Here is a 13,563-nt window from a genome sequence, read left to right on the forward strand (position 1 = left end):
ACAAAAGATAACATTTATAAAATATTATAATGAATCATGTATAAATTATTATTAAATATTTTAGTGGTCCAAACAATGTCACATGGCCATAAGTCATCAGTTGTGGATCAGGATTTGATCCTGAATCCTAAGTGTTGTGAGTAATTCCTGATCTTTTCAAACAGGTAGCTCTATTTAAAAATCATTTTCACACATGTTACCTTGTACGCATTTTCTGGGATGGTAAATAAACTTCAGTATGATGAGGGCCTTCAAAAATTCCCGGGGGGAAAAATCCCGTTAGGATTCAACCCAACTTTTCCATGGACTTTCTGAAGCTCCCTCATAGCCCAACATTTTCAACATCCTGTCCTAGAAAATTATGCTGGCTGTTTTACCAGTTTCATTTTTTTTTAAGTTCACTAAGGCTAGAGGTCAGATGACTTCCTGGGATAAAAGCCAGCTTCCTCTTGCAGTTACTCCAGTCTCTGCTCTGCAGGTTTTTTTTCTTCTTCTTCTGACTTCCCCTCTGTGACTGGACAGATAAATATTAGAGAAACAAAAGTTCTGAACGCTAGCACTACCAGTCTCACTTCCTCTCTCTGATTGCCCAGCTCTGCTTTGAATAGTCTTTGCTGTGGGGCACCAGCTTTGGAGAGGAGACTCCGGAGCCTCAGAGCCCCCCAAACAAGTTTTTGCCTTTGTGTCATGTTTTCAAAGGGTCACTGCTGCTCCCAGAAAATGCCAGGATGATATCTAGCTCGTGCCTGGCTAGGACTCTGATACCAGCCATGGCCTTCCTCTCCTGCCTGCGACCTGAGAGCTGGGACCCCTGCACAGAGGTAAGGGGTCGGGTCAGCTCTTTTACCATGAGCTGTGCCTTATTTCGGGCCAGGGGTGGGGGAAGCTACTTTATGTTCCTGTTTAACTTCTTTTTCAACAAGGAGTCAAATTACATCAACTATCTGAGAAATTACAGGGACCAAGTAATTGTTGTGGGCAGGTAGTGGATGGGGTCCTGTGCTAGCTGGGGCATGAAGAGCTAGTTGAGGTTTGAGGTCAGATAGAGCTAAGAGTTTCTGGATGAGTGACTGTGAGCAAGCTAATAAACTTCTCTGAGACTAGTTATTTAACATAAAAAAAGGATTTTCATGATTTTTGTCATACAACCTTCCATAAGTTGTAAGAAGGCTGCTTCAATAACATTCCTTCCTGCTTCTGGTATGGACTATCAGCTTTCCTCGGACAATCACTGGAAAAAGGCTTTTTTTTTTCTGGTCTCTCAATAGAATGTTTTAGACTTCTGTAACCACACATAATTGTAGCCTTGTATCTAGAAGTTGGGAAAAATTAGAGGGACCAATGATTTTCTTCACCAAGTCTGGAGAAAAATTAATAGATAAAGATGATAGGCTGTGATGAGAGGGAGAGGAAAAAGAGAGAGGTGACAGATCAACTAATACGCTCACTGTTGGTGTCCTTTGTGAAGCACGGGTCAATTGGATGGTGATCTGCTTCTTTAGGAATCTTTCTTTTTTTCCCTTATGTGTGGAGTTGTTGACAGTTGTTTTGAACGCCTTTAGCAGAAATGAACAGCCTGAAGATTTTTCTGGAATTTAAAGCAGCGCAGGGTCAGTGAGTTAAGAGAAAAGTAGAAAGCGAAAGTCGTGAAGTTGAAGACATAGTGGGAAAATCGTGTACTTAAATATGTAACAGAGACTAATTCCTCATCAATGCCCACACTTCCTTGTTCTGTGTGCACGACTCTATTCCTGTGAGTCTTCCTGTCTGGCTCTCTCTTGCTGTTAGGCTAATGGAGGCTGCTTTCCCAATCAGGGGCAGCCCAGAGCAAACTCACACCCCCTTTTCTCCATGATTCATATTCGGTTATTCCCCAAAGCCTTTCTCCTTCCTTGCTCGTCTTGGGCTGCCCCTCAGCTCATTCGATCTTAATTCTTAGTGTCAGATTTCCTGTTGTCCTTTATTCTGTACTTTTTTTGGTTGTTTGCTTGTTTATTATATTTCCTAAGGCTTGGATTTGACATATTATTCCCCTCCTTAAAAACCCGTCAAGAACTCGCCATTGACATGTGGATAGCTTCCTATCACACAGCTTTTGCAAGCTCGCTCCTCAGCTTAGAGTCCTTCCCCCCAATCCCTTTCCAAAGAAAAAGATACGTAATTAAAAATATCCATATAGTCACATTCTAAAACTAAAAAGAAAATGGGTTAGGTTCATTTTAACAATGTCTTTAGGTAAACCAGGGGTTGTACCTATTTCAGCAGTTAATGCATATTCAAATTATTGATGCAATATTTTACAATTCCTTTTACTACTGTATCTTAAAAATCAAGTGTATGGTTTGCATTTACAGGACAAGCCAGTTCAAAAAATCCACATTTCTGGTGTTCAGTAGCCATGTGTGACTCATGCCTCTTATATTGGATGAAGTAGGCCTAGCTATTTCTGTAGCTTAATTTATTATTCAAAGCTCTGCCTTATTCAAATCTCACTTCATTCAGTGCTCGGCTCAGATGCCACCTCCTCAGGAAAATCTTTCTGATTGCCCCGTGTAATATACTTCCAGACTCTCTGTTACTGTAACTCGTGCCCTTAGGTGCTATTGAGCTTGTTAAGACTCATAGTGACCCTGCGCAAACAGAACGAAGCACTGTCCTGTCCGGTGCCCTCCTCCAATTGTTCCCATGCCTGAGACCCTTGTCGTAGGCAAGGTGTCAGTCCATCTCCCTGATGGATTTCACTGCCCCTCCACTTCACCTGCTTTCAAGAGCACATCATTATTTCTACCGTTCCTTTTTATTCTTACTAAATGTGTCTCTCTTTTGTGTGGTTCTATAACTATTTTATAAAAGCAGTCTTATTGGGATATAACTCACATGTCATATATTTCAATAGTTCAATCATATCAATCATTCCTACAGCCAATTTTAGAGCATTCTCTTTTTTCTTGTATTCGTTGGTAGGAGCTCCCTATTGCCCCCCAAATTCCCCTGCCAGACCTTCAAGAAACCATTAATCCAGTTGCTGTCTCTACAGATTTCCCCGTTTTGGATTTCATATACAGAAAAAACATAAAAAACAAAAACAGAGAAACAAAAAGCTAACACAAATAAAAGAAAACAGAAAAACCTCAATTGAAAAGAAAAGAGAAAACATTAAAAACTAGAGCAACTTTAAAATGGGGCAACAGTGAGACCAAATGATTAGGTGTTAAATTTTAACCTAACTACATTTTCTAATGTGCTCTGCATGTTAGCAAAGCTACCCACAAAAATAGTTATGGTCCAAGGGATTCACTGGAGATTTAATCCACATGTATTTATCCTTCACTTTTTAAAAAATGGAAACATTTTTTAAATGGGCCCAAATGGAAGTAAAATAAGATATTACATTTTAACCTGACTAAAGCTTTCTGATAACAAGGCTATTCACCTCGTTGGATTATGATCAGAAAGGATTCACTGAAGGCTTACATGCATGGACCCTGAAAATCAAGTTTGGCTTCCACTATAGTCAAGCGCCTTCTGCAAACCAGGTGTTCACAATTTAAACTTTGCTACCATGTTCTCCTTCAGAGTTGGGTCACATTATTTACAGTCCTTGGATCACACCAGCTGGTGTGCTTCTTTCATGTGAACTTAGTTGATGCTTCACTTAGATGGCAGCTTCATTGTCTGTCCCCCTTTGGATTGGAATGTGTAAGAGGACAGGACCATTGCTGGTTTATTTATCACAAAATTATTAGTGCCTACCACATAATGACAGCTCAGTTACATATGCGGTGGCCTCTGAGCTGATGCCAGCTACACACCTGCTTGCTCATGCTACTTGTCAGCAATTCTAAGTTAGTTAGTGCCACTTCTTGTTCACACAGTTCCCTCCTTATGAAACACCCTTCTTCCCCTTTCCATATATCCAGAACTTCATCTTCCTTCATGATCCACTTTACAATCACCTCCCTCTAGGAAACTTTCTAAGATTCCTCTACTGAGAGCCAGAGTCCTATAGAACATATTACTGAGAGCCAGAGTCCTCTAGAACATATTCTCCAAACTTTTTCGTGGTAATTTTTGATAGTGTTAATTGTGTTTCTGTCTTACCTATTCCTTTGGACTGTGAGCTCATTGAAATCCGAGGTTTCCTTCTGTAAATTAAAAATAAAACAAAAACCAAAGCAAAACCAAAAACTCTTGCTCCAAATGCTGAGGAAGCAGTAAGATAAAATCTAGAGTTTTCAGACGGCAGAGACTCAGCCCTTCGTCATTCACCTCCATTTCTCTTGTTAAAATATGATCATAGTTTTAGCAGGGATCATAATACTGTGTATACGGTAGATGCTCTTTCCCCCTTAATTCAGAGTGGGCCATTTAATATGAGTAGCCATGAAGTGAGTGGATATATAACTGGATAAATAAATGGGGGTGGTGAGGAAAACAAACAAACAAACGGTTGATTAGTTCCTGTGCTTGTACTAGAGGCACCCTAGATACTATCTGAGGATGAGGGCACTGGTCTGATGCAATCCTCATGCAGCAAGACACTGCATCTAATTGTGATCTTTTTAGGTGGTTCCTAACATTACTTACCAATGCATGGAGGTGAATCTCTACAACATACCTGAAAACCTTCCCTCATCAACCGAGAACCTGGACCTGAGTTTTAACTTCTTGAGGCACTTAGGCAGCCATAACTTCTCCAAATTCCCAGAACTGCGTGTGCTGGATTTATCCAGGTAATGAATGCTCTTTTACATACTGACAAGGTGAGATGTTCATTGTCCTTTCACCCATTCTAGAGTCTCACCTTCATTCATTTACTCAACAGATGTATTTCTTGCTATATCATTTTGGGCAGGCCACCCTTTCTCCAGGTCTCAATACCTTCTTTGGTAAAATGGGCAGTTGGTAAGATGGTCTCTACGCACCATTCTAACTCAGGATTTTGAAGTCAGGATAGAAAATTGGCTTAAACATGTTTTTCTTTCCTATGAAGATATTTATTGACCACTAGTTATATATTGTACATTTTACTATGAACAAGAGTACATTGATGTGCAACATGCCACCCCCTCTATTAATGAAGACATATTCACTTGAAACATACCACTCCCTCTGTAAGGAAGGCATATTCCCTTCAAGGCATATTCATATATATATGAAATGCTCCTAAATTGTAACACTTCATATTATGCTACAATTGTATGCCCCATCTGTATTCATTTTCCAGGGCTGCTGAGAAAAAAAGATGACACATACCTAATGATTTATAAAAATGATTTTGTTTTCGCATGCTTTTGGAGAATACAAATTTAAATCAACATGGCTGTCAGTCCACGTGCTTCTACAATCTTCTGTGGAAGATCCTTTCTTGTCTCTGCAGCTTCTAGCAGCTCCAGGAAAGAGTCTGTAAATAGAGTTTCACATCATCATCCTTCCCCTGTGTCTTCTCGCCCTTATGAGAACGGCACTCAGAAGACATTAGGCCCATGTTAGCTGAGAACATCTTCAAAGTCCTATTTGAAAATAACTTTGAATTCCCTGGTACAGAGGGTTGGGACTTCAGCCTATCTTTTTGGGGAGAGATGGAGGGGCACAATTCTAGCTATACTGCTTCATGTTCTATGGCTGCCACTCACTTCGGGCCTTTGTATCTGTTGTTCACATCACCTCTTTTTCTTTTGAACTCCCTTTTCCCCCTAATAAATCATTTTATTGGGGGATCTTACAGCTCTTATAACAATCCATTCATCAATTGAATCAAGTGCATTTGTCCATATCTTGCCATCATCATTTTTCAAAAGATTTTCTTTCTACAAGAGCCCTTGGTATCAGATCCTCTTTTTCCCCTCCCTCCCCCGTCCTCCCGCACTTTGGACCCTTGATAAATTATATATTATTATTATTTTCATCTCTTACACTGTCTGCTGTCTCCCTTCAACCACATTTTAGTTGTTCAGCTCCCTTGGGTGTGTGTGTATATTTTATGTTGATCCTTGCTATCAGTTCTCCCTTTCTGCCCCTTCTTCTCCCACCTTCCCCTTACACTCATTGCATTACTACTCCTATTGCTGTTCCTGGGGAGGGGGGGATATCTATTCTGGATTCTATGTGTCGAAAGCTCTTATCTCTACCAATATACATGGTCTAGCCAGATTTGTAAGGTAGACCTGGGGTAATGATAATGGGCAAAGGAGGGTGGGGGGAGCATTAAGGAACTAGAGGAATGCTGTGTGTTTCCTCAATGTTACACTGCACATTGGCTGACTCATCCCAACCTTTTGGCCCTATGTGAGGGGATGTCCCATTGTTTACAGATGGGGTTTGGGTCTCTACTCCGGCCCCCCTTGTTCACATCAATATGATTGTTTTGGATTTTCTGATGTCTTGGACCTGATCCCGTGGGCACCTCATGATCACCCAGGCTGGTGTGCTTCTTCCGTGTGTGCTTTGTTACTTATCTGCTAGATGCTCACTTGTTTAACTTAAAACCTTTAAGACCTCAGGTACTATATCTTAAATAGTGGAGTACCATCAGCTTTCTTTATACAAAGTGTTCTTGTTCTAATAACCTCCTATAAGGGGAGGCCAAGGGTAGAGGTCCAAAGTCCGACTGGTACCTTAATAATTAACGTACACCTATAGCCCTGTGTTAGTCTAGGTTGACTAGAGAACCAAGTTCATAGATATTTATATGTGCATAAGAATGAGATTTGTATACAAGAGCAATTGTATATTGAGAAAATATCCCAACCCATTCCATATCAAGTCCATATGCCTAATATTAGTCCATATGTATGATATTAGTCTATAAATTCTTCTTCAGACTGACAACATATGCAATGACACTGAATGCAGGAAGATCACAGGTCAGTGTGTGGAAAGTCTTATGGATCCAGTGGCAGTGGAAGCATCTCAGCACTGGCAGATATCTCCACGTGGCTCCTTCAGTGCCAGAGTTCTAGCATAGCTCCAGGTGTCTTCTCAACAGGAATGTCTTGCAAAGAGTGAGTGAGTGTGTCCTGCCTCCAGCAAGCTTTATCTCCTTAGTGCTTCCAAGTGAGACCATCAAGCTGCAACCTGGTTGACAGGCAAAACTCCACCCCTTCACTCTTAAGTCTCAAAAAGACAACAGATTATGTAACCACCACAATCCCTATTGTTATATATTAATATATTTGAATATATAATGCCTATATTTATAGTTCTATAAATGTCTTTTGCTTCCTAGTTCTTTCCTTTATTACTTTTTACTTTCCTTCTGTCTCACTGTCATGTTCGATCTATATTCAGCTCTCAGTACTTTCTCCCAGCTACCTTGTATTGATCAACCCCCATCAGACATCCTGTACCCTCCTTGTCATCCATATTAGATCCCTTGTTGTTCCCTTGTCCCTGAGTTTCTTGGCTACCTCCTCACTTTCCCCCACCTGCTCCTCTCCCATGTCCCTCTGGAACCATCGGTCCCATTGTGTTGTTTTCTCCTTGGGGTTTTTTAACCTGTCTATCTTATATATAGTCATAAAGATGAAAGAAAGAAATACAGGAAGGAAGGAAGGAAGGAAGGAAGGAAGGAAGGAAGAAAGAAAGAAAGAAGGGGGGAGCCTATAGAAAGTTTTGTGTCTGTCTGATTACCCTTATAAATGTTTTGTCTGATGAGGTGCCAAGCCCTGCCCCCTGAGTCAGAAGTCTGTTAGGGGATTTCTCGGGGACTTTGTTGTTTTGCTCCCCTTGGTGCACTATTGCATTTCCTTTGTGTTTTGTTTTGTCTCATGGTGGGGCTAACCCTACAGCCCTTTCTGTGCATTGGCTGCTCTGAGCAGGAATATCTCCTTGAGACTTGGGTCAGGATGTGGTCCACTCTCTCTCTCTTTTTCCCTCTTAGTTTGCTCCCGTGTGGTTTTTTAGACCCACCACCCACCCGGACTATATCTTCAGTGCTGTGCTCTGTAGTGTATTCTTCTGTGGAGGCGGTCAACATAACTGGGACTGGAGGCAGCCCTGCAGAACTCTCTGTTAGTTCTCTGCTCCATGCCAGTATGTTGCCTTCAAGGCTTGGTGCACCAAGACGAGGTCTCTTACTCATCTTTCATATTTCACCTTAAGTGTTCTCAGAGAAGCCTGCTTTGACATACACTCCCTTGTGTAGATCAGTTATCTTAATATAAATTTTCATAGCACCCTTACTTCTGCCCCTAGAAAATTCACTCACATCAGGTATTACAAACATTTATTTATGATCATGGCACCTTTCAAATGTCCAGCTCTATTCAATAATTTTCATAAACATTAATGGTATCCCTGACACTTGTAAATTTCATGTCTTTGAAATTGGCCTTCACCAGTCACTTATCCCTGTGGACAGCTCATTCTCTCATCTGTATGGATCAGATATATAATCACAATTATTGAAGATGACTAAATTTCATCTAAGGATATTACATACACTACCAATCACACAATTGTCATGCACCCCAGTCATTATTCTTCCAATGATTTTCTTCTGGTGGCTTTGCTGTCTCTGCTGAGAATATGCACCAGGTATAATAAGAAGAGTGCACTGATGAAGCCAGTATGACAGTACTGGATCAGTGAGAAGTTTTTATCTGTGCATGATTTCCTATGTTCTGATTGATAGCTTTGCCTGGATACAATCATATGGCAAGACACATTCTATGAAGAAATAAACAGGCTTTCTTATTCTAATTTGGGCTTGTATTGTGCAGAAATATACCTAACGTGTATCTCTTTTACATGTAGGTGTGGAATCCAGGTAATTGAAGATGACACATACCAGGGACTGAACCAACTCTCTACCTTGATTTTGACGGGAAACCCTGTCCAGCATTTAGACCTGAGAACCTTCTCTGGACTATCAAGTTTACAGAAGTTAGTGGCTGTGGAGATAAACCTAAATTCTCTAGAGGACTTACCCATTGGGCATCTTAAAACCTTGAAGGAGCTTAATGTAGCTCATAATTTTATTCATTCCTTCAAATTACCTGAATATTTTTGTAACCTGTCCAATCTGGAATACATGGACCTTTCCAATAACCAGATCCATAATATTTATCATAAAGATTTGCAGGTTCTCTATCAAATTCCCTTTCACAATCTATCCCTAGACCTGTCCCTGAACAAGATAGACTTTATCGAACCAGGTGCCTTCAAGGATATTAAGCTCCAAAAACTGGTTTTAAGGAGTAATTTTGATAGTATGGATGTAATGAAAACCTGTATTCAAAGTCTGGCTGGTTTAGAGGTCTATGAGTTGGTCCTTGGAGAATTTAAAAATGAAAGACAATTAAATGAGTTTGACAAATCTGCCCTGGAGGGACTTTGCAATCTGACCATTGAGAATTTCCGGATAGCATTCTTTGATGAATTCTCACTGGATGATATTGGTGTATTTCATTGCTTGGAAAATGTTTCTGCAGTTTCTCTGTTAAATCTATATGTGAACCATTTAGAAAGGATTCCTAAGGAATTCAGATGGCAATCCTTGGAATTGATTGACTGTGATCTTGAACAGTTTCCCACACTAACACTCTCATCTCTGAAACGGTTTATTTTCACTGCCAATGAAGTTAGTAACACATTTGGAGAGCTCGACCTACAAAGCCTTGAGTTTCTCGATCTTAGTAAGAATGGCTTGAGTTTCAGGAGTTGCTGTTCCAGTCGTGATTTTGGGACAGTAAGGCTGAAGCATTTAGATCTGAGCTTCAATGAAGTTATTAGCATGAGTTCAAACTTCGTGGACATGGAACAACTAGAACATCTGGATTTCCAGTACTCCACCTTGAAAAGGGCCAATGCTTTTTCCGTATTCCTATCACTCACAAAACTCCGTTACCTTGATCTTTCTTATACCAATACCCATGTCACTTTCGACGGCTTCTTTCATGGCCTGTTCAGCCTGGAAGTCTTGAAAATGCCTGGCAACTCATTTCAGGGCAACTCCCTTCCAAATATTTTGACAAACCTGGGTAACTTGACCTTCTTGGACCTCTCTAATTGCCAGTTGGAAACGATAGACCCAACAGCTCTGAACCCGCTCGGGAAACTTCAGGTCCTAAACATGAGCTATAACAAGCTCTTGTCTTTGGATCTATTTCCCTATGAAAATCTCAGCTCCCTTCAGGTTGTGGATGTTAGTTTCAATCGTATAGTGACCCTCCAGATACAAGAACGATACCATCTTCCAAATAAACTAACGCTCTTAAATGTTACCCAGAATGACTTTGCTTGTGCTTGTGAGCACCAGACTTCCCTGCAGTGGATCAAGGACCAAAGGCAGCTCTTGGTGGATGTTGAACAAATGCTTTGTGCAACACCTGCCGGTATGAAGGGCCTGCCTGTGTTGAGTTTTAGAAACACCACCTGTCAGATGAGCAAGACCATCATCAGTGTGTCTGTTCTCATGGTGATCATGGTGTCTCTGGTAGTAGTTCTGGTCTATAAGTTCTATTTCCACCTCATGCTTCTGGCTGGCTGTAAAAGGTATGGTAGAGGTGAATGTACCTATGATGCCTTTGTGATATACTCTAGCCACGATGAGGACTGGGTAAGGAATGAGCTGGTAAAGAACCTGGAAGAGGGAGTGCCTCCCTTTCGGCTCTGCCTTCACTACAGAGACTTCATTCCTGGTGTGGCCATCTCTGCCAACATCATCCAGGAAGGTTTTCACAAAAGCCGGAAGGTTATTGTCGTGGTGTCAAAGAACTTCATCCAGAGTCGCTGGTGTATCTTTGAGTACGAAATTGCTCAGACCTGGCAGTTTCTCAGCACTTGCTCTGGCATCATCTTCGTCATCCTGCAGAAGGTGGAGAAGTCCCTGCTCCGGCAGCAGGTGGAGCTGTACCGACTACTCAACAGAAACACCTACCTGGAATGGGAAGACAATGCCTTGGGGCAGCACATCTTCTGGAGGCGACTCAGAAAAGCCCTGCTAGCTGGTAAACCACAGAATCCAGAAGGAACACCAGATGCAGACATGCAGCCTGAAGCTACATCTGCCATGTAGAAACTTTGGGGACTCTTTCCTGCCCAGCTTTCCTGGGCCTAGCAATTGTTCACTTCGCAACCCTGAAACCAAACCCAGTTCCACCCAGTTCCAACTCATAATGACCCTATGGCACAGACTACACTTGCCTCATAGGATTCTGAAGCTGTGAATCGGTCCAGAAGCAGACTGCTCTTTCTCCCTTGGACTGATTGGTGATTTCGAACCACTGGTCTGTTACTTGGCATCTGAGTGCTTGAATTACTATGCTACCAGAGCTCTTTATTCTGCGAACAAGCGTATGCCAGATGTTGCAACGTACTACACGCTATTCCAAAGCCAGACCATTCAGAGGTGATGTAAGACACGCAGGGCTGCCAATTAATCTCAGAGAGGGAATAAATGCCATGCTAAAATAGAGAATCTTCAAGGTTAGTGGTTTTGTTTTGTTTTGTTTTGTTTTGTTTTTAAGATTAGTGTTTTCACCAACTCAGCAACTGGTCCATTACAGGGAAAGTCAATTAAACTCTTCCCACCAAATCAGATTAGAACTAAGAGTGAGATCAGAAACCCTGCGTTTTTTGAATAGCGACCACCTCATGTTTTCTATTATGTTGTTAACTTCTGTTGAGTCTGCCCCAACTCATGGTGACCCCATAAGCTACAGATTGGAACTGCTCTATTGGGGTTTCTCGACTGTAATCTTCATGGAAGCAGTTTCCTAAGGGCTTTCTTCCTTGGAGCAGTTGAGGGCTTTGAACTGTTGCCTTTTACAGCTACTTAGAAGCCACTTAGGCTCATAATATGTTTAAGTCAAAATCAATATTTTAATAGTTTCAATGGAACTGGGTGGTTTTTCATTTTTCCTTTTGTATTCAATGTAATTTAAATTCTACTTGATTATTTTGAAGGCAAGTGATTCAAGACCTTCCTTTTTCTTCAAGACAGTTTTCTTCCAAAGGTAGAACTCCTATAACTAATTCCTGAGGAATTGTCCACACTCACTAATATGCTGGTCGTCTCACTAATACACAAAAATGCTGTATTTGTGCATTAAAAATCTATGATGTATATTTTGTCTCTGTAAATCAAGTTCTCATTTTAAAAAGTAGTCCATCCTCCTGTGTCATAAAGAAGCATGTTGGGAACATGCTGGAAATATCCATATTTAACCATTACTTTTTAAGCAAATGTGTCAAATACACTGACTTTATATCATTCGATGTCATACATAATAAAGAATTATCTTCAGGGGACAGCATTGGAATGGTTTGTTGAAAGTGGCACTTGATTAGTACGGAAAGAAGTCCAACTTCCTGATTTTATAGTGGGCAGTTCCGATTAGACACAATAGGAAGGGCAGATGACTTTGGACAGGACTTTTTATTGTCTCAGAATCACATGGGCTAATAATGTACTTGGGGAGAACACATGACCTGTGTTGCAAAAATGATTTTTCTCAGGTACGTATTGTTTGATGGAAAATTCAATCCCTTCTGAGCATAGCTATCAGTCCCCTTAGGAATTTGCATTTCCGCCCAGTTATACTAAATTAGAAGCTATCGTTGATCAAGATTCCCCAGGCGATTCTTTATAGAGCTATAGGTGGTTCTTGGACCCACCAGTTCTCACTGCCAGAAAAACTGCTTATGAAATGATTCAAGAAAGGGAACTCATACTTTTGCTTTCGGTGGTGACATTATTTCTTGACTCATGGAAGTTATCATTGAGAAAGCAATGTCCCTAGGGTTATTGGTGGTCATGATAAGGGGAGTTCTCAGAAACTCACACTCACCCAACTTCCCCAGAGCTGGTGCAAAGAAAGGGCAGTGAGAACACATGAAAAATCCCATTGCCAAACTCTGGAGATACGACCACACTTAGGAGTGTGTCTATCACACTGTTTTAGTTTGAGCACAACTGACATTGCTCCTGGTGTGTTTCTACGTCTTGGGTGCTGGTGAAACTGGGTATATGCGTTTGTACACATGCCTCTGTGTTTGTCAGTGCTCATGTGTATGTGCTAGTAGGTGTGTCTGTGTGAACAGAAAAGGAAAAGTGACTATATTGCTTGGGGAATATGTACATTCATTGCAGACGTTGACAGCTGCTTGCTATAGGTTCTTCATGGTTGTCTTTGCACGTGATTGCTTATAGACACATGTTTGAGTTCGTTTCTGATTGCTTGAGGGTTTGTGTTTGGTTAAGCCCATGCTGTACATGTGGGTGTGCTTCTGCTTATATTTGAGTATGTATTCTGCATATAAATGTTAGTTCAAGCAAATACACAAAGCCCTAGGGATTAAAATTGAAATACAACTGGAGTGTTCTCTTTATGCAAGGCTGCCACTGCCCCCGCTTCCTTGAGAATCCTAGACATTGCCGCTGAGGTAGACAGGAAGGCAACGACGATATGGCCAAAGCAAGACGAAGCAAGAGAAAAGCCAGGGCTTGGATGGATGACTTGGGGCTGTTTAAGTCTTTTGGATGAGAGGAGCCGGTAAAGAAGAGAGACACCAATATTAATTCTAATGCTATCAATTTATGCCAGACCCTATAACTCC

At 41.1% G+C, this 13,563-nt stretch overlaps 1 protein-coding gene across 1 annotated transcript; it reads left to right on the plus strand.

Moving 5' to 3' along the window:
* Window positions 1–524: 524 nt before the first annotated feature.
* On the plus strand, window positions 525–12,254 carry TLR4 (toll like receptor 4). The gene is made up of 3 exons (XM_004712585.2): window positions 525–821; window positions 4,567–4,733; window positions 8,758–12,254. The coding sequence occupies exons 1-3, from the start codon at window positions 729–731 to the stop codon at window positions 11,018–11,020; spliced, it is 2,523 nt and encodes an 840-aa protein (XP_004712642.1). The 5' UTR covers window positions 525–728; the 3' UTR covers window positions 11,021–12,254.
* Window positions 12,255–13,563: the final 1,309 nt, after the last annotated feature.

This window comes from Echinops telfairi, unplaced genomic scaffold, assembly GCF_000313985.2.
Source record: "Echinops telfairi isolate 266 unplaced genomic scaffold, ASM31398v2 ScPeMD7_7410;HRSCAF=8448, whole genome shotgun sequence".
NCBI lineage: Eukaryota > Metazoa > Chordata > Mammalia > Afrosoricida > Tenrecidae > Echinops > Echinops telfairi.

Coding starts and splice junctions, on each gene's coding strand:
- TLR4 (XM_004712585.2), top strand. CDS start 729: ATGATATCTAGCTCGTGCCTGGCTAGGACTCTGATACCAGCCATGGCC. Junction 822..4,566: donor GCTGGGACCCCTGCACAGAG/GTAAGGGGTCGG, acceptor TGATCTTTTTAG/GTGGTTCCTAACATTACTTA. Junction 4,734..8,757: donor CGTGTGCTGGATTTATCCAG/GTAATGAATGCT, acceptor TTTTACATGTAG/GTGTGGAATCCAGGTAATTG.